General features: G+C 38.0%; 1 protein-coding gene across 1 annotated transcript in view; it reads left to right on the forward strand.

Moving 5' to 3' along the window:
• Positions 1-648: 648 nt before the first annotated feature.
• Positions 649-19,524, forward strand: part of LOC127456340 (tumor necrosis factor alpha-induced protein 8-like protein 3) — a 63,375-nt gene continuing 44,499 nt past the window's right edge. The window contains exon 1 of the mRNA XM_051724786.1: positions 649-919. Coding sequence (XP_051580746.1) covers positions 874-919 — 46 coding nt within the window. The 5' untranslated portion in view covers positions 649-873. The remainder of the gene's footprint in view (positions 920-19,524) is intronic.

Below are 19,524 nucleotides of genomic sequence, written 5' to 3' on the forward strand. Positions count from 1 at the left end.
GATCTTCCTACTAAACTGCAGAATCCAAATGTATCAGGCAGCAGATCACATGAGCTCCACTGCCTGCACTCCCATTGGTACTCGCAGCACTTCTCATTTACATAAAGTTGAACTCTGCTCAGCTTTCTGTTGCTTATATCACTGTAATCGCCAAGTCTCATTGAAAATGAATTATTACCAGTCACTATGGTCCTGCAAATAACTGTCAGTGTGATTGATCCTATTGACTTATCACCTAGTTAAGACAGTATCTTACTCTTATTATTTTTGGAGCTGGATAGTCTAGCAAAGCAACACAGAGTTCTACAGAACCATCCTCAACATGGTTTCATTTCTCATTCACTTCTCTTTTATTTTAAAAGTGAAGTGAAAGCATTTCATTTACATGAAAAACTAAACTTGCCCATTAAATAGCACTCAACAATGCCTCAGTAAAAGAAAACCTCTTTAATCTACAAAACATTCCTTACAGGCAAAAGAGTGATACTGGTACAGAAATAGTTTTTTCTCTTTAATGTTTTTGTAGGCATCACAATGTCTGAGCCAAGGGAAGAGGGGGAGGAACGAGAGAGAGAGAGAGAGAGAGAGAGAGAGAGAGAGAGAGAGAGAGAGAGAGAGAGAGAGAGAGGAAGGGAGGGGAATGAAGCAAATGAGAGGAGAAAGTGGAAGTGAGCTAGTGTCAGTAAAAGAAGGCAGTCTGACTACCAAGAGAGAAAAGAGAGTGCTCAGCAAACAGCTCGCACTCATTGTGTCAGTGAAATTCTGAACACGGACAGCTGGTGCATTTGAGCTGAAGAAAACAGTTTTCAGTGCACAAAAACAGAGGAAGTGGAGAGAAAAGAGATAAGGAGAGGAGAGGTTCTTCGTGGAAAGATGGACTCTGATTCTGGGGATCAGAGTGAGGGAGAATTCTCTCCAGGTAAGACATCCATTCTCTCTCCTTCTTTCTCTCTTCATTTAGTTCTCAAACTCTGTTCAGCAGCTGCTGTCTGGCAGCGCAGGCGAGCACAGGCACGTGCTGTTACTTTTCTCATTAGCACATTTAACATTCATCATCATGCTCATCTGCTTTGCCAAGCGTGACAACCAGAGACGGCGTCTATCCTCTAAACCCTTTTCAGGGCTGTACGTTAGCTCCTGTCTCTTCAGAGCTGTATTTCTTTGGCTGCTCTCTGAGAGGAGCAGTTAATCTGTGATATTTGAGCTCTCTGAATGCAGGGCAGTGGAGAGCTGAACACCAGCACTTTGCTTTATGAATGGGGTGACTGATATTCCAAAGGTTCACAGACTACTGCTCATGATACAACCTGATACAACAAACTAAGGGACAAGAGACCTAAAAAAGCATAGTAGGTAGTTCCTTGTAATTACGATAAAAATCTTGTTGCGAAAGGAACTGCATGCTGGTACTGATACAAAAAAAAAAGTATGACCAACATCAGAGCCTGCACACATTAAATATCACAAACCAGTGTTATCAAAATGTTTGAACTTCTTGAGTTCAAATAACTTTATGGAAGAACCTGTTAAGCAAGCAGTTGATACATTTTTATTTTTTCACTTACTTGCATTTCATTGTTTAATATTGATGATTATTTGCTAAAATTACTTGCCGAATAATTATTTCAGGGACTTGCTTTGGGTTAAATGTTTTACTCAAGGACACAATTTTGACTGAGCAAGATAGTGATCTCAACTCGACTAGGTCACCTTGGGATGCACTCACCTTTATGGGGGGTTAATGCAAAGAAGATGCTTTTTGTTGCTTTTTACACTTAGTGCAAATAGCCTCTGCCATATATATATATATATATATATATATATATATATATATATATATATATATATATATATATATATATATGTGTGTGTGTGTGTGTGCGTGTATATATATATATCAGCCTGATTAACATGATAATGGCAACATGTTTGCAAACCAAAATTTGTTTCATTACACATTTGGCTGCAGTTTCACACTTTAACACAAAAGTATAAGACAAATAATTTATTTCAAGCAGAAAGGGTAAATTCATGAACAGTTTAAAAATATGACTATTTAAAAGTAATGTGGACGATTAATATTGATGATATATTTGTTGGTATAATCAAATAATTATGTAATTAAAAAAATTCTATGTAATGTATTATGTTTAATTTGCCATAAATCCCATGAACCAAAGATTATTTATAGTCCATCACATAAAACAGCTGAAAATAATTTACAAAAGTTTAACTATGAAAAACTGAATAGGCTCCATTATGTGAATGAAGAAAAAGTTGGACCACTACTGTCCAATGTTGCATTTTTGTCTCAAATTTATGAAAGTTGATATTTTTAGGGAATGTTATCGTTGTTTAATCAGTAAATATGTTTACAGATCAAATACTTACTTCCAAAAGTTCCAAAAGTGCTACTGTGTCAACTAGCTGTGAACGTTTTGTGCAAATTTAACAAGCGCTGACAGTTAAAATGCATTTTTTTCCACCAAAACTGTTGTTGTGATACAGTTAAGAGTGTCAGCTATTGTTATGTGTATTTAATTAAAGTTAGATATTTTTAATTGCTTTTAACAAACACTGCAATTCTGCTACATCATGCCGGGTCTGAGTCAGCATGTGAAGCTCATATTTTTGTTAAACCACTTATTTTATTCTTTTCATACAAACATGTGTGTTATTGGGCGAATAAACTTCTGGTCATGCGTTATCAATGTAATTTCAGTGTGTGGATTTTTTGTAAACAGTCCCTGTCCGGTATCCTTGTGCATACCATGCAAAATTATTAGGATTAAAGGCATTGCATAGTCATGACAGGAGTTTAAAGATTGGTTAAAACTTTACACAGACCCATTTAGTTAACAATTTAATCACAGTATTCTCAAGTTAAGATGTTTAATGTAAAGTAATGTGTCTATACTTTCGAAATTGCATATGTATTTGAATGTCTATCCATGTGCAGCATTTTGCTCCATTGAGTAGTACTGTGCAGCATTTTGCCCCATTGTGTAGTACTGTAAAAGACACATTTTTTATTTTTATGGTAATCAACAGCATTGAGTGCTGTGCATAGAGCTTAACTTGTATTTAAACCCAAATATTCAGCTTATGGTGCTACAACCCCAATTCCAAAAAAGTTGGGACAGTATGAAAAATGCTAAAAAATAAATAAATAAAGGAGTGAATTGTAAATTATATTCACCCTTTGCTATACTGAAAGCACTGCAACTAAACATTATGTGATGTTTTACCTTGTGAATTCAGTTGATTGCAACACGCTCCAAAAAAGTGGAGACAGGGGCAATTTAAGTCTAATAACAATTGTGACAACACCACTCGCCACTGCATCCTCAGATGCAAGTTAATATTTTACTATGCAAAGCAGAAGCCGTACATCAACACTGTCCAGAAGCACTGCTGACTTCTCTGGGCTCAGCCTCATTTTAGATGGAAAGTAGGACATTTAAAAAATACAGCCGTCGTGTTATCCGGGTCCAAAGAGGAAAAGGACCATCCAAGATGTTATTATCATCAGGTCCAAAATCCAGTGTCTGAATGGGCCAGGGGTGTGTCAGTGCCCATGGCATGCGTAACTTGCACATCTGTGAGAACATTATGAATGCAGACAGATATGTACAAATTCTGGAGAAACATATACTGCCATCCAGCACCGTATTTTCCAGGGACGTCCAGGAATTTTCCAGCAGGACAACTTCAAACCACATACTTCCCAAATTACAAATGCATGGCTGTGTGAGCAGAGAGTGTGGGTGCTAGATTGGTCTGCCTGCAGTCCTGACCTGTCTCCAATTGAAAATGTGTAGCGCATTATGAAGCACACCATATGGCAACGAAAACCCCATACAACTGTGTAGCTAAAGACTACATAATGGATGAAAGGGGACAATTCCACTTTCTAAACTTAACAAACTTGTGTCTTCAGTGCCCAAATGCTTAATAAGTGTAATTGGAAAAAATGGTGATGTTTCACAGTGGTAAACACTCGACAATCCCAACTTTTTTGGAGCATGTTGCAATCATGTGATTTGAAATTACTGTACATTTAATAAAAAACATCATATAATGTGTAGTTGTAGTGCTTTCAATATAGCAAAGGGTGAATATAATTTACAATTCACTCCTTTTGTTTTTATTAGCATTTTTCATACTGTCCCAACTTTTTCGGAATTGGGGTTGTATGAAAGTCAGGAAAACAGATTTTAATCTGGCTGCCATCATGTCTCGATCACTTTGCCCCTCTTGCTCTCTGTTTTCCTGTCTCTCTCAACTTTGCTATACGTTAAAAGGCAAAAAGCCCATAAAATAGGCTAGTGCTGTTGGATCCTGGACTGCTGGGCGACTATGAGCCCATTGCTGATGAAGCATAAATGTGGTAATGTCAGTTGTGCATGTGTAAGTCATTAAATTAGTGGGGCGTCCCTCAGACCAGCTCATTTCTGTATTTGGGCTCCGAGAGCTGCTCAGTATGTCTCTCTGAGGGAAAGTTTGAGGTCCTCAGACAACTGTGAGGTTTGGATGAAGGTCTCATTTTGAGATCTCTGGGGTTCTGGACTTAAGGATCTATCATGTTTATACTCTTCTGTGGTCTATTTTTCTTTGTTTTATTGGCTAACTAAGTCACCAGTTTACCTCAAGTTTCAGCCTCATACAGCATGCCCGCCGACCACCCACAGTCCATTCACTCACATCTGATACATACTGCACACAAAAATGGCAAGAACTGGCTGAAATGGGCAATTCCAGTCTAATTGGCTTACGCAAGTTTTGTGTGTGAAACAGGCTTTCATTTCAGTCCGCCTGGAAACATAGTCATGTTAACAAGGTACCGGGTTGAAACAATGAGTGCTTCTGAGGAAGAACTAATCATTGGATTTGCCAAAGTTGACCAGGTTAGTGCCATCAAAAGGTGCACTTTGAAAGTTTTGTTTGAAAGTTAACTAAATATCTAAGATTTGCAGAACTGTATATTATGCTTTATGTCTAACTAGTACTTATTACTTTTGGACACACAGATATTCTGATCACAAAGTCGACACACATTATCATCTATTTTTCTGTTTGAGGAGACTGACTGCCATGCCATATGGTTAGGGTTAGGTTTAGGTTTATGGTATATGCATCTATTAAAGCCATTAGTCCGCGTTATTTTAACTTAATAAAAAAATAAATTGTGTTTAATATCGGGATTTCTGTTTATGAACTACACTACTCATAATCCTGAACAGAATACATCAACCAATTTTAGAATTATGGCAAACAAACCAGCGACCGCCCACTTCCATGACCTACTGTGAATGATGCAGTCAAGTTGCTCTCCCTACACTCTCAAACTACTTACTGTTTATATCTAAATATTCTGCAACACAATTAACACATATATTGTTTTTATACTTATAATCAACTACTTAAAATCAGCAGTTTACTATTTTTACATTGTTTTTTATTTGGTCATGCCGTTCACAATGCTTCATGGGACTGTAGTTAATTCCCTCTTGAAAGACGTTAAGTACACGTAAAGTGTCTTTTTGTCAGTTTTTCAAATAAATTTTTGCTTCAAATCAAAGTCTGTAATGTTGCGATTTACCTCGGAGCTGGTTGGTTTGGTTCACGCTTATAAATCTTTTATTAATTAACTTTATGAAATCCCTATAGAAAAAATTTATGGGAAAAATATTTCCAGAACCAAGAAGGCTGAAAATGTGGGTGGGCACTGTTGTGCTCTATTTGTACCATCTATTTCAGATAACCCCACACCTAAATGGTACATAAAACAAAACTGACAGTTTTACATTTCAGTCAGATGGTAGAATAGCATCCACATGCTTCTGTTCTACACATACTCACACATTCTTTCTCTCATACACATGCTGTACTCATGATGAGTAACTGCAGAGTTGATTAGAGACATCACAACACACAGAACCACATGTTAGACGAAAGACTCCAGGTTTCCCAAAGTAAAACATTCATAGCTTATGATTTAGAGGAGATTTCAGTTATAAAATCCTGCACTCTCAAATCAGCAGAGATAAAGTCAATATAGCAGAAAAGCAAAACAACTCACAGTTTGTGTAAAGTTTGTACATGTGTGTCAGTACGAGTCCTCTGGGAAATAGAAACCGCAGACAGTTTTTGGAATGTCTATTTTTCCAAAAGCCAGCAGTTTTGAGTGGATACTGCTGAAATGTTGTGCTTTGGGTCAGAGTGTGTGTTTTAGTAATCAAAGGTCTTGATCGTCTACCTGGGAAATCTTAGACTGTTTTCCAGAGAACTGGTTTGCGATTGGTTTGCATGCATGTGTTTGTTGTGTCAGCATTCTTGAGCCTTTATCTCTGAACTAAGACAGTCTGGAGCACACTGACATTACTGTTTTAGGAGTAATAAATGTACATGTGTGCATGTGAGTGCGTGTGTGTATGTGCATTCCACAGGCTCAAAGCCATTTGGTAAAATGGAACAAAAAAATTATAACACATGGACTCGAGTGGCATATTGCTTTTATAAAACAGCAACAACAGCACTATAGTAAAAGAGCAATGTTCAATACACAATAAAAAATAAATAAAAATAAAACAATTCTTTTGAAAAGGAATATTGTTCATTATCTTGTAAGCTGTTTACGGTTTCCAAGCAATGTAGCAACTTGGCACCTTGATATAAAGTGGGCGGTCATGGATGTGTGTTTATTTACAATGACCTCGAACATAGTTCATCCAATCAGAATTTAGAGTCTGAACCAAAGTCCGTTTCTAGGCAAGTCAGTCCACTCGACGCCCATCTTGGGAACACACCAGGGCAGCTATTTTCTATATATTTAAGCTGCATAACAGAATCTACTTGAATGGGGAAAGACCGAAATCTCCAAAACAGTTGGTCAAGACTATGATCAAAGAATATATTTCAAATCAGCTGTAAAATCTGACAACAATGGTATTATAAATTGTGTTTCTTTAGCTCAGATCACGGGCGGGGGGGGGGGGGTTGATGCAGCTGGATACTGCGGTCCAGTAGCAATGTCTAATAGCAATCAACATCACAGAGAATCAGCGACCATTAACGATTTAATCAGTCAGTGTGAATGCCCCTAAGTATTTTAACATTTAAAAATTACAGATTTCACTTTTAAAAGAGTTAAATAAAGTCTGGATCCATGTAAGATGCGCAAGTGTTCTTAAATCAGCTCAAACCAAGCCGACAGTAACAGGCTTATAAAGACTCACTCAAGTTGGCCTATGACCTGTTGCACCACATGACCAACCAGCAGTCATCATTAAACATACACATTGCAGAGAGAGGTCAAGAACAGAATGAAGGAAAAACTCTCTTCTCTCTCTCTTTCCCTATCTCTCTCTCACCTTTATTTTGTGGATCTGTGCCCAGTGAAAAATCTGCCCCTCCAAAAATTAATAGGACAAAGATTCCGAACTGGACAGCTCAGGAATGAGAGGGAGAGTGGTTTCCCTTTCTCACAGCATGAAAATTTGGTGTGTTTCTATGACTGTAAATGAGAGAAATAACCATCTCAACACTATTCTGAGCTTCTTGGCACTCTGTGTTTTATTCCTGAAAGTAGAAACATAATTTTAGCTCAAAGACATCAAGAGGGGGGAGAGAGAGAAAATAGAGCATTTTGCTGAAATGGGGGAATATTTCTCATCCACATTTAACAACATCACATCAGTGAAAACAGACAAAAACATTAGTGACTATAAACTCTATCTCTTTCTCCCCAAGGCGTACCGCAGTTATTTCCTTTCCATTCTCTTCTTTAACAGAGGAATGCTGTCGTAAGCACTGTTAATTGAACTGCTTGTGGTCTGTCAGGGCTTTATTAGTAAGTCACCATGTTTACAACATGCCTAAAGTGTTCAGATAATAACAATAATAAATAGATTTGCAGTTACTAAAGAAAGTAGCAGTGCTCGCAAGGCAGCAAAACAATTGTGTTAAAGGAATATTCAGAGCTGAATACAAGTTAAGCTCAGTCACAGCATTTGTGGCATACTGTTGATTACCACAAAAACAAAAAATATATTTTTAAAAATTTTCTTTTTCTTTTTCTTTTAAAAAAAGCAAAAATCAAGGTAACAATAAGGCACTTACAATGGAAGTGAATGGGCCAATTTTGTGAGAGTTTAAGAGGTTAAACCATGGCGACTTGACATGGTTACATGGCAGGACATGGAAACATGGTGAAACAAGGTGTGCAGCATGAGACCAGGGTGGAGCCCGTGGGGGTGGAGCCATGAGAGGCTCGAGGGACAGAGCCATGGAGAACTGGATACCAAGAGAGTAGCCGATGACTTGAAGGGTCAGGGTGGAGCTGGATGCAGGGAGAACCAAGGTGGCGCCGGAGGTTTGGAGGAGCAAGGTGGAGTTGGGGGATCAGAAGACTGAGGACCAAGGCAGAGCCGTAGGGAAGGAGGTCCTCGATGGAGCTGAAGGATCAGAGAGATGAGGCATAGCCACAGGATCGGAGAGCCAAGGTGGAGCCAGGTGACCGACAGACCAAGGAGGAGCTGGAGGGACGACCCTGGTAAAGCCGACAGGCTGAAGGACCACGGTGGAGCCGAGGTAACGTAGAGCCGAGGTGATGTCGAGGGATTGACAGGCCAAGGCGGAGTCCAGGGCTTGGAAGGTCTAGGCGGAGTCAGAGGTTCGAAAGTTCTCTGTGTCTGAGATATCTCAGAGGGCAATGATCGAGCCGGTGGCTTGGGGGAAACCGACTGATCAGGAGAACGGCACAAGGGCGGGAACCAATTCCAATTCAAATAGCCCAGTGAGAGATGGCTCTGGAATGGATGAGGTTTGCAACGCTGGCTCTGGGACGGATGAGGCGTGCAAAGCTGGTTCATTGGCCATGGCAGATGTGGGTGTTGGCTTGTTGACCGTGGCAGGCTTGGGCATTGGCTCGTTGACCAGAGGTGAGACTGAGACATTGCATGGAGCAGACTGAAGCTTGGCTGTGACATGGCATGGAGCAGGCTGAAGCGTTGCTGTGACATGGCATGGAACAGGCTGAGGCGTTGCTGTGACATGGCATGGAGCAGGCAGAGGTGTTGCTGTGACATGGCATGGAGCAGGCTGAGGTGTTGCTGTGACATGGCATGGAGCAGGCTGAGGCGTTGCTGTAACATGGCATGGAGCAGGTTGAGACATTGCTGTGACATGGCATGGAGCAGGCTGAGGCGTTGCTGTGACATGGCATGGAGCAGACTCAGAATCCGGGGCAAAAGATGGCGCTAGCTTAGCAACCATGACGTGGGACTCTGGCTTGGCGGCCATGATGTGGGACTCCGGCTCGGCATCCGCCTCCCCCACAGTGAATGTAGAACCAATTATCTGCAGGGCAAGGTTGATATCCTGAGCCAGATTGAGGGGACTGCGACCGCCAGGTATGAGGAAAGAGATTGGCTCATTCAATCCCACCTGGAAAATGTCCTTGAGGGCAACTTCATTAAAGTTCACCTGGCAGGCCAGAGCGCAGAAGTCCTCCACATAATTTTCCTGGGATCGATCCCCCTGGTGAAGATGAAGAAGCTGGATTGCTGGGTTCATTTTGGTCAGTCATGTATTCTATAACGTAGTCAAAGAGACGATGATGTGTGATGAACCCAAGTGCAGTTTTATTTACAAACGTGATATCCAAAAAACCATAACTCCAAACGTGAACAAAACATAAACATGAACTTGACTTGACTTAACATGACTTGACTATGAACTTGGCATAAATAATAACACAATGTTACACAAACAAACAATACCTGACAATGGACAATGGCAAACATGAGGCTTAAATACATGGACAAGGGTAACAAGTTAACCAATGACAAGACAGAACTAATAACAAGGTAACTAGACAATAAACCAATGAAAACAAGACACTTGAACATGGAGGGAAACATGAAATCACATGACCAGGGGACCACATGACAAGATCACATGACAGGGAAACAGGAACAAACATGGCATGGAACAAAACACATACAACCCTGACACGTCACAAAAATGCCTAATGTAGGTGGTGCTATAACACATTTTAGCCCTCGCAGATGTGTTCGCCCATAGACATTCAGCCTCATTTTCTGTTCTTGCACCACCCTCATTTTTACATTGAATATCTCGGCCTCTGAGTGGACTAGAAGCTCAATTTAGAAAGCTGAGATCCTCCCCTTTGCAATGATGTATAACATTTTAATAGTATAGTATAGTATTACATTAATAGTCGATAACATCTATTTCCGATGGTTTGTTTAGCATGCTTTTCCTGCGGCACAGCATATTTTGTCTGGACATCTAAGATCTAAGATATAACATTGGAAGCTTTCAAATGCCATATGCCTGTCTTACTGTATGCATACAGGGACTTGAGCATTTTAAGCATAAACTTTTTTTGTGTTGAAATCATGTTAACATACATATTGTTTAAGTCTTGTGTCTGTACTTTTAAAACAGGGAGTATTTAACGTTTACGGATTGGCCCCCATTCACTTCCATAGTGCCTCACTGGAAGCCAGATTTTTGCTTTTTTGAAAAGAAAGGAGGGACAAGTCGCATTTAATGTTAATTGGTAATCAACATTATGCCACAAATGTCCTTGAGTTCTTTCTAAAAGGTTGGGGAGCAATGGAACACATGTAATGGGACTGCATATTTAAAATACAAAATATAAGTAACTGTATTCCACTACAGTTACAATTTAAATCATTGGTAATTAGAATACAGTTACATTCAAAAAGTATTTTGATTACTGAAGAGATTACTTTGCATTTTATTGTCATTTGTTTCATTTAATATTTAGTCCTTTCAGATGGAAAACATTTATACATATAAATGATGCGATCCAAAGTGCATTTGAACAGCGGTGAAACACTTTCTTATGATGTGTTACATTCATACGAGCAGACAGAGAAGTAAGTTTGAAGTAAGTTTGGAGCACAAGAAATAGAAATAAACCTTGTGTAGATTGTCAGCTTTACGCTAAGCTAAAATGCTATTTCTAGCCATTTTACATGCACATGTTACCAGGCACGATCATATTTGTTTATCAAGAAAATTCACGTTGGATCATAATTTCAATTTTTCTAGTAAGATCTTTGATATTAGGGCAAAAATCGTATTCTTGATAATAATTTTTGTATTGTTTTCCTGTAAAAACATCTAAAAATCCTTAAAACAAGATCAGTTTGATTTATCTTGTTTTAGAAACAACACTGCATAAGATATTTAGGTTTTTTAGAGAATGTATTTTTAACATATGTATTTTGTCTTACTGTACTGGCAGAATTTTTATAGTCAAAACAAGTAAAAAAATCTACCAGTGCTGAAGAAGTAATCCAAAGTATTTAGAATACGTTACTGACCTTGAGTAATCTAACGTTATAAATTACATTTTACAGCATGTATTCTGTAATCTGTAGTGTAATACATTTCAAAAGTAACCCTCCCAACCCTGTCTTTCTTAGGTTATCAGAATTTTTACAGAAGAAAACTCATGCACACTCCCACACAAACACTCACTGCATCAGACTGAAGGAATTGTTAATCTCCTTGCTCCATTTTCCAAATTAATATGTAAAAATCATAGAATATATGGCCTCTGTAATTATAAAAGAATCCATTTATAGAGCTGTGAGAGTGAGTGAGACACTACCCCACACACACACATTAGTGTTATGGGAAAGCTGGCAGGCCTGACTCGAGCTGAGAGCTTTTCTGGACAGGAAGTGACCCACTGAGTCTGAGACTGCAGTTTGGGGCTTGGGGGTGGTGGGGGTTGGGGGGTTGTCTGTGCTGAATTGAGTGGTCTTTACCTGGATGTGTGTTTGGTTATTTCTGACCTAGTTTTACCAGTTTTGTGAGTACAAAATTGAATATTAATATCCTCAAAAGCTAAATCTGGTAAAAACCTGAGGTAACACTTGATATTAACTACACTGTATAAAGTATTTATAAAGCATTAGTTTATTGTTAATTTATTAGTTATAAATTATTGTTTTTATGTTGTTAGTACATTAATAGGCTATATGCGAATAGTATGTTATTCATTCATATTCACAGCAGCAAATTATTTATTGTTTAATATGATCAGGTATAAGCAGTTTCATAATGGTTTTCATCCTTAGAAAACAAGTATTTTTCAACCTAAATAAGGTGTATTTTAATTACCACAGAAGCACGTCAAGTCTTAACTATCACCAAAATGCAGAATGAGACATTTTTGTCTGCAAGCGCTTTTCATGTGAAGTTCAAAGCGGAGCTTGAGGCTGGCACTGACACAAATCATGAATGTGGCTTCACAAAGGCTGTAACAAAGGGGATAGCCACAGTCTGCCAGCTGATTAATATTGTGGAGGATGAGAGTTTAAGAGATTTAATGCCCATTGCATTGAATATGAAACCTATGTGGGGACTTGCTCTTTCAATTAGTCAAACTCCCACTTATTTGTTTAATGTTCCTTGAAATGGTGCTATTTTAGAGCATTTCTTTATACTGTGAAAGGTTTTGTTTGGAAAATGTTAGTAAAGCATTATATTGTTATATATTGTTTTGCTTTCTTTCCTAAGAAGAAAATAAATGCATTCTGACAAGAAAAGAAGTACTGTATATTTAGAGTCAAATTTCAGCCCTTTCAAAATCTGAGATTAATCACGATTAACGACGGAAAAATTATGCGATTAATCACAATTAAACAATGTAATCGACTGACAGCACTAGTTGAAACTTTTTATTTAAATCAATTTTTTAAATGTTTTATTAAATACAATTAAATATATTATATTTATTAAAGTTATAAAATAATTTATTATAATAAAAACTGTGTTGCAAATATTTATCTTTCAACAAGTGTAATAATTGATTTGAGTTTCACGAAACCTTATTCACAAAGCTATAAAAAGAATTCAGCCACTCTGACTGATTAAATGAGTTCATCAGACTGATTTAAGCTTGTGAGTTGGTGAGTTGTTTTGAGTGATTCATTAAAAGGACTGGCAAATAAGAGTAATTTTTTCATGAAACGGACGACACCAGTTATGCTGCGTTTTTTGTTGAGGCAGCCAGTGAACGCAATGGAAAGACGAGCTGTTTTGTTGATATTTTACACTATACAGTCTTTTTACGTCACCACATTCAATTCAGATGACGAGCTCAAAACTATCGACAAGAAAAAGAGAAAACCACTTACTGCTCTTAGCTTGATAGTTTATCTTGAATAAACCATCTAAAATCAAATATTAACTCTTATATTTATCCTTGTACAGTATATGACCATGTTGTCAACTGTTAGCATGAGAGACTCGCACAAACTTCCCTGTGGGAATGGTTCGCCATGGGACTGTTGTGTCACCTTCAGATATGCGGGGCATTCGCTGATATTCGTGAATCCACAAGCTCTGAGTGTAATGCGTCATAAAAAGAAAGGTTCCACCAATAATGCAAACTATAACGTGCGTGTAACACCGCAAATTAAAGTGTTTATTTGTCCTGCTGGCTGTATGTTTGACATCTCTGTCATAAACACTTTTTTACCACTGGTTTGCATCAACTGAAATACCTTAGACATGGTTAACTAGTTGATTTCTGTCAAAAGTCCCATCTGGGGTTGTTTTGTACATCAAATAGTGATAAGAGCTCCTTTCTCAATCACTTTATCACTGACACTGACCCTGCATCCCAATCCAGACCCTATCCACCCTAAACAGTACCGGAAATGAGAATTAGGGTGTCCCAAATCACAGTTTGTGGAAATGAGTGTCCCAAAGTAGTCCGGATGGTCCACTATTTCCTGTAAATTTTCAAAGTGCAGATCCGTGAACACTCTTTTGGCTAATACTGCCCACAATCCCTTGCTCGATGGAAGAGGAGTTTGACTGTCTGCTTCAGAACTACAATTGTTATACTTAAAAAACTACAAACTTGATGGTGAGACCGACGGCGCATCATCTCTACATCATGTTTTTACAACATAAAACAACATTCAAATTTACGTAAGTTTTGTTGAACGCTGTTAAGAGAAACTACGTTGTTCTCACTGTCGGACAAAGATACTGATCGGCTCAATAAATAAAGTGACCCAGCGCACAGGTTCATTCAAGTTTTCAGTCTTTCTGACAGTATAACATTCAAGTTAAATAGATAATCCAAAATTTTGCCTTTAGTTGATTATGAAACATAAGATCACAACTTCAACTTGAAATATAACTGGAAAAGAGACAAGTTTGATTTGCATTAACTATACGTGCATAATTCTATCAAAATATCAGTGGCTTTCAACACAAAACACCCCTCGATAGATCTTCAATGACATGCTGTTTCTTCTCTAATAAGGGAGGAATCATTGTAGGCTATCACAAATGAAATGCAATGAAGAATAATGAATGAATGATAGTAAAAATGAAATGAGAAACGTGCATGTCATGATACCTGTAACAGGGTGATTGACAGGTCGGTGTACGGTGACAGGATACACGTAATAATGCGAAAGAAGGGTCTTTTGTTTCAAGGCGCGATTTAATTACGTAATAGTATGTCCTAATTCCTGCAAACTTTTTTGATACGCACTAAAAAGTAGACACTTTTCCATTACAAAAAAAGTGCACACTTTAAGGGCATAGTATAAGTAGGCAAACTGGGATGCAGCAAGCATCACTGCTGTGTGTGTTTGCAGTGTAATGACACTGGGTGGACACACTGCAAAGGTTCCACCCTTCCAACCAGTGTTTATGCTGGTTTATGCTGTATTAACGGTATATGCGTTAATCGTTATTAATAAAAAATAATGCATTAATCTTTTTTAATTAATCGCATGTGTTAACGCGTTAATTTTGTTAGCTCTGCTTTAAACATTAAAAATAGTAATACAATGACGCTTCGTCCAATCCGGCACGTGATTAAAATGTGTTTGACACCCCTAGTTTATGAGAACATTAAGAAGCCATAAATTCATAGTAAAGAAATTATATACATTTACATACTGTATAAGCCCTACAATAAATTGGATATTCATTTATGCTTATTAATGTGTTTATTACTGTTTTAGGAACACACTCACTTAAAGCAATTAATGCTTAATAAAGGTCACAGCAAGGCACTGACTAATTTCTAGCTATGTATTTTGTGTGACACATAACCTAAAGTGATATCTATATATGCCTAAGTAGACATTTAGTAATGAATGGGAAATTTACACATAAAAAACATATGCTAACAGTAATAAACGTAAATGTATGTAATTCATTACATATGTAGATGAAAACATAATTTGTTTTATTAATTATGGATTTGTGCCTTCTTAATGTTCTCACAAACACGCCTTTACCACTGCTTTGCGTCATCTAAAATAGCTGGGTATGGCTAACAAGTTGTTTAACAATTGCTACAGTTAATATCAATGAATAACATACTATTAGTACAGTAAACTCTGTTATTACACGGCTCGCTGAAATACTCGATTCTGATATCAGTCATATCAGACTGGGTATTGCGAATCATCTTTCCTATTTCTTGGATCACTCTGCAATCTCTACAAGATAAAATGATTTCAACTCATATCAATGTTTTATGTCCATTTATTTATTAATTTGGCAAGTAGTCTTGTAATAAGCTGGATAATGAGCTGCCATACGGTCAATTTTTACAAAATAAACACCAACCAAACTCCAGCGCAAACCTGAGAAGGAATTCAGCTGTTCTCAGCTGTCAGCGATCTCTTTCTTCTCATATAATTTCATGATTTTAACATAAATAAATATTTGCTGTCCATTTATTTATTTATTTGGTTAGTAGATATGTAATAAGTGGGGTAATGTACAGTCATCTGGTTGTTATCACAATATAAACTGCTTCAGGGTGATACAGTAATAGACCCCTCTGTTTTGCGTCGGGGTCCTGATCACCCTGACAGGGTTTATTGTGCAGTGACAACCAGCTGCACATTATCCCTTATGTATTAACATTGTAGGAACAATGATTTATAACTAATGAATCAACTATAAACTACTCTAAACGTATGTTTTACAAATACTTTAGTTTATACCGTGTAGCTGATGTCCAGAAAAGGAAAAATAGTTTGTTAAACACTACATTTTTAGACAAGGGCGTAGGTTTGGTTTGAAAGCTGGTAGGGACATATTGTGAGGAGGATGATTTTCAAAATATTGGTATTTAAAAAAAAAATACACACCCTTACCTGACAGTTGTTCATCCTCAGAGGTGTTTTCTTCAATAAGGCACTAACTGACCGAAGCAGAAACCTCCATTAATTGGGCTGTATGCAAGCCTAGGACAATTATTTATTTATTTTAGTTTTTTACTTAGACTGAAAACATTTGTACACGAATATTATGCTGGTTTAATCTATCAGTTTCAGTGTTTGGATGGAAATCTGCCTGTGTAATCTCCAGAAAATGGTTTTAAAAACTCTTTACGCAATAATCACAAACGACTGTTCTTGGAGCTTACAGATGCCATGTGACAACGCCTTTTATGCGTAGTTTCTGAAGAGGCAGGACAATAATTTAGACTTGAATAATTACACTAAGATAGTATTTTCTATGTGTTAAATTGCCCAAATTTTGGTTGGGAAATTTTCGATACCAACCCTACTTAAATCTGCGCCTATATTTTTAGAAGTCTTTAACTTCTAAAAAAGCCAAAAGTCGTACTTTAGATAAGATTTACAGTTTGTGTAAGGTATTTTATATCATATATTTTACTGAGGCAACTGTGAGTGCTGCTTGCCTACAGTATGCAAAACCTGCCGCAATGTTGCTGTCATTTACACGATATAACCAAACGATAAAAGCTTAAAACAAAACAGCTCTAACTTATGTCCCTGTGATAAAGACAGAGAGAGAAATTACATTATTTTAAAACATCTAGAAAGGGAAGTTTGAATTCAGGCAGGTCAGATTATAAGAAACTGGCTTCACATATCTACAGTAAGTGTGTTTCTCTTTATAGTATGGCAGATGTCTGTGGTCTGATCACAGAGGTCCATCAGCATTGAAACAGAAGAAGACTAATATTAAATCAAGTTGTACAAGTGAGTTCTAGATAGAGGAGCATAAAGGTATCAGGGCTCGTCTGGCATTTCAAAATCTGTTGGGGAGGATACTAAAACTGTTAGCTACCATTTAAAACCTCCTGTGGTTTGTTCTGAGTCTGGAAAACGCACGTGTGTGCCAGACGAGAGGGAGCATAATTCAGCCCTCAAAGCGTTCCTTAAATCCATAAAATCACCCTGGGCTGTTCCTGCTTCTTTTCTGGAGGGGAACATTTATATTTGGCAGTGGTTGGCCAGTTATCTTTCTAGTTTTCTTCCTTTGTTGTTCACCTCAGCAGCTTCTCAATGTGATATCTCACAACAGCAGATGAACAGAGTGTCATTTCACTCTTTAAATGTATTGTTATGTCTGGCCTTTTAGTATATTCAGTGCATATTCCATAATTAGATTTGATTTCAAGCTAAGAGATTGGCATGTGCTTCTCTGTGCATGATGGGGAATTGCCCAATACAAATTAGCAATTTGTGGGTGTGTTTGTGCTGTTACCTACTTTGCATAGTAATTTAGTGTGATGAACAATCGGAACAGATGACATTCATGAGCCAGTTTATAGCAGAGCCTCTCCCTAACTATCAAGGCAAAGAAGAGTGGCTCCATTTTGACTGGATCATGGCAGGACCAACACAAACAAAGGTCAAGCACAGTGTGACAGAGAACTCCGTCACCGGCCGGGACAGCACTCACACTCCTGCACCCTTATTGTTCACTACACATCTCCACACACTCTTACAGTTGTTTAGCTTTTCCCTCAGGTGCACACTTGGGAATTCGCTACCGCTAATCTCATACATGCATACAGTCTCATTATACATCAAATATCTCCGCTATTCACCCTCTCAATAACCACACGCACACACCAGATAAGTTTAATCAATACAGCTTTATTACTTATCTGTATATTTGTTGTCTTTGTCTGTGTTTGTGTTGTGGATTATGCGCCATGTCATGTCTTCCGGGTCCAGTCCACCGAGGGTACGGCAAGCGCAAGGGGCTAAACACAAACGCCGGATCGCAAATCCTTAAATCAGAGAGTTTCCCATGCCACGCCTATGCGATGTCTCTGGCGGCTGGACTGTCCTATGTGTTTATGTGTCTGGGGGAAGAGGGGAACATTCCTGTTGTTAATTTATGAAGAATAACAATAGAGAGTGTGAAAAATATGTATATTCATAATATATTTATATTATGTTTAGTGTATTATATTATATTATATATGTATATAATGATGTTTACTTACCTGTTTGTAGATGGTTGCTGTACTGATACTTACCTTTTTATGGTATGATCCATGTGGGCGGAGCCTCGACTTTATAAGCGTGGCTCTTGCTTACATTTGGGGAAAAAAGAGAGCAGTGGGAGTTTGGAGATGTATTGTGTTGTGCAAGTGAAGTGGCAACGGAATTTATTAGTGCGATCCTTTGTGTAGAAGGAAATCCAACCAAGAGCTGTATATATATATTCTGTAAATATTTAATCTATTATTTTTGTTCCCTCATTCACTATTTTTATAAACATTTTTTTGGTGCACTTTTTGGGACTTTATTTGAACATGGACACTGTAAATAAACATCCTTGCACTGATGTGCTATTGCGGGTGAGCCATCATTCTTGTGCAGAGAGCCTCTACCTTCACGCCTCATAAAAACAGCCATCAGATAAGCTGCTCGGACAACTGCCAGACACCCCTTACAAGGCAGGAAGGACCTTCCAACATGTTGGAAAAGACTTCTCATTGGTCCACGAGTGGTTTCTTAGCAACCTCTCAAACCCCCGATTCTAAGGTTTGCCCCAAGACCAGAGTTGAGATAAAGACCACAAATATTCTTCAAGACCTCTCGAAACAGCATTAACTTACCATGTGGCAAAAGTTTAAACAAATAAGCCACAAAGACAAATCTTTATACACAAATTTTTACTCCTAACATAAACACCAACTGCAACACATCCACTCCATGTTTGCTCACAGAACTGTTTATGTAAATTGCAGTTGTTCTATTAGCACAATTGTGCACACAAACTGAACTATGGTGGTATAAATTAATGCATGCGTAATATGTAATCTTTCAATATCATGTTTGTTCTCTATATCTTCAGAAAAATACCAAGAGTATTTTTGAAGAGGTTTGGAAAAGGAACAATGCATAGATAAAACTTTAAAGACATTGTTCTAACTATGTACTTTAAAATATGCAAATGTTCCACACAGAGAAGGGAGGGTGAGCCACACTGTGTGGGCCCTCTACGATGTCAGCAACCAATCATACACCTGAAACAAGAAGCGCCAAACTGAAATCTCCTCCTCATCAGGAAGGTATAAAACTATCCTCCGGATGACCACACCTTCATCCTGAGTCCCTGTCCAGAGGGTCATTAACAGGATACACTTCTAAAACACCTTTGTCCTGAGTTGCTGTCCAGAGGGTCATTAACAGGATACAC

The sequence above is a fragment of the Myxocyprinus asiaticus genome, chromosome 18 (genome assembly GCF_019703515.2).
Source record: "Myxocyprinus asiaticus isolate MX2 ecotype Aquarium Trade chromosome 18, UBuf_Myxa_2, whole genome shotgun sequence".
In the NCBI taxonomy this organism is placed as follows: domain Eukaryota; kingdom Metazoa; phylum Chordata; class Actinopteri; order Cypriniformes; family Catostomidae; genus Myxocyprinus; species Myxocyprinus asiaticus.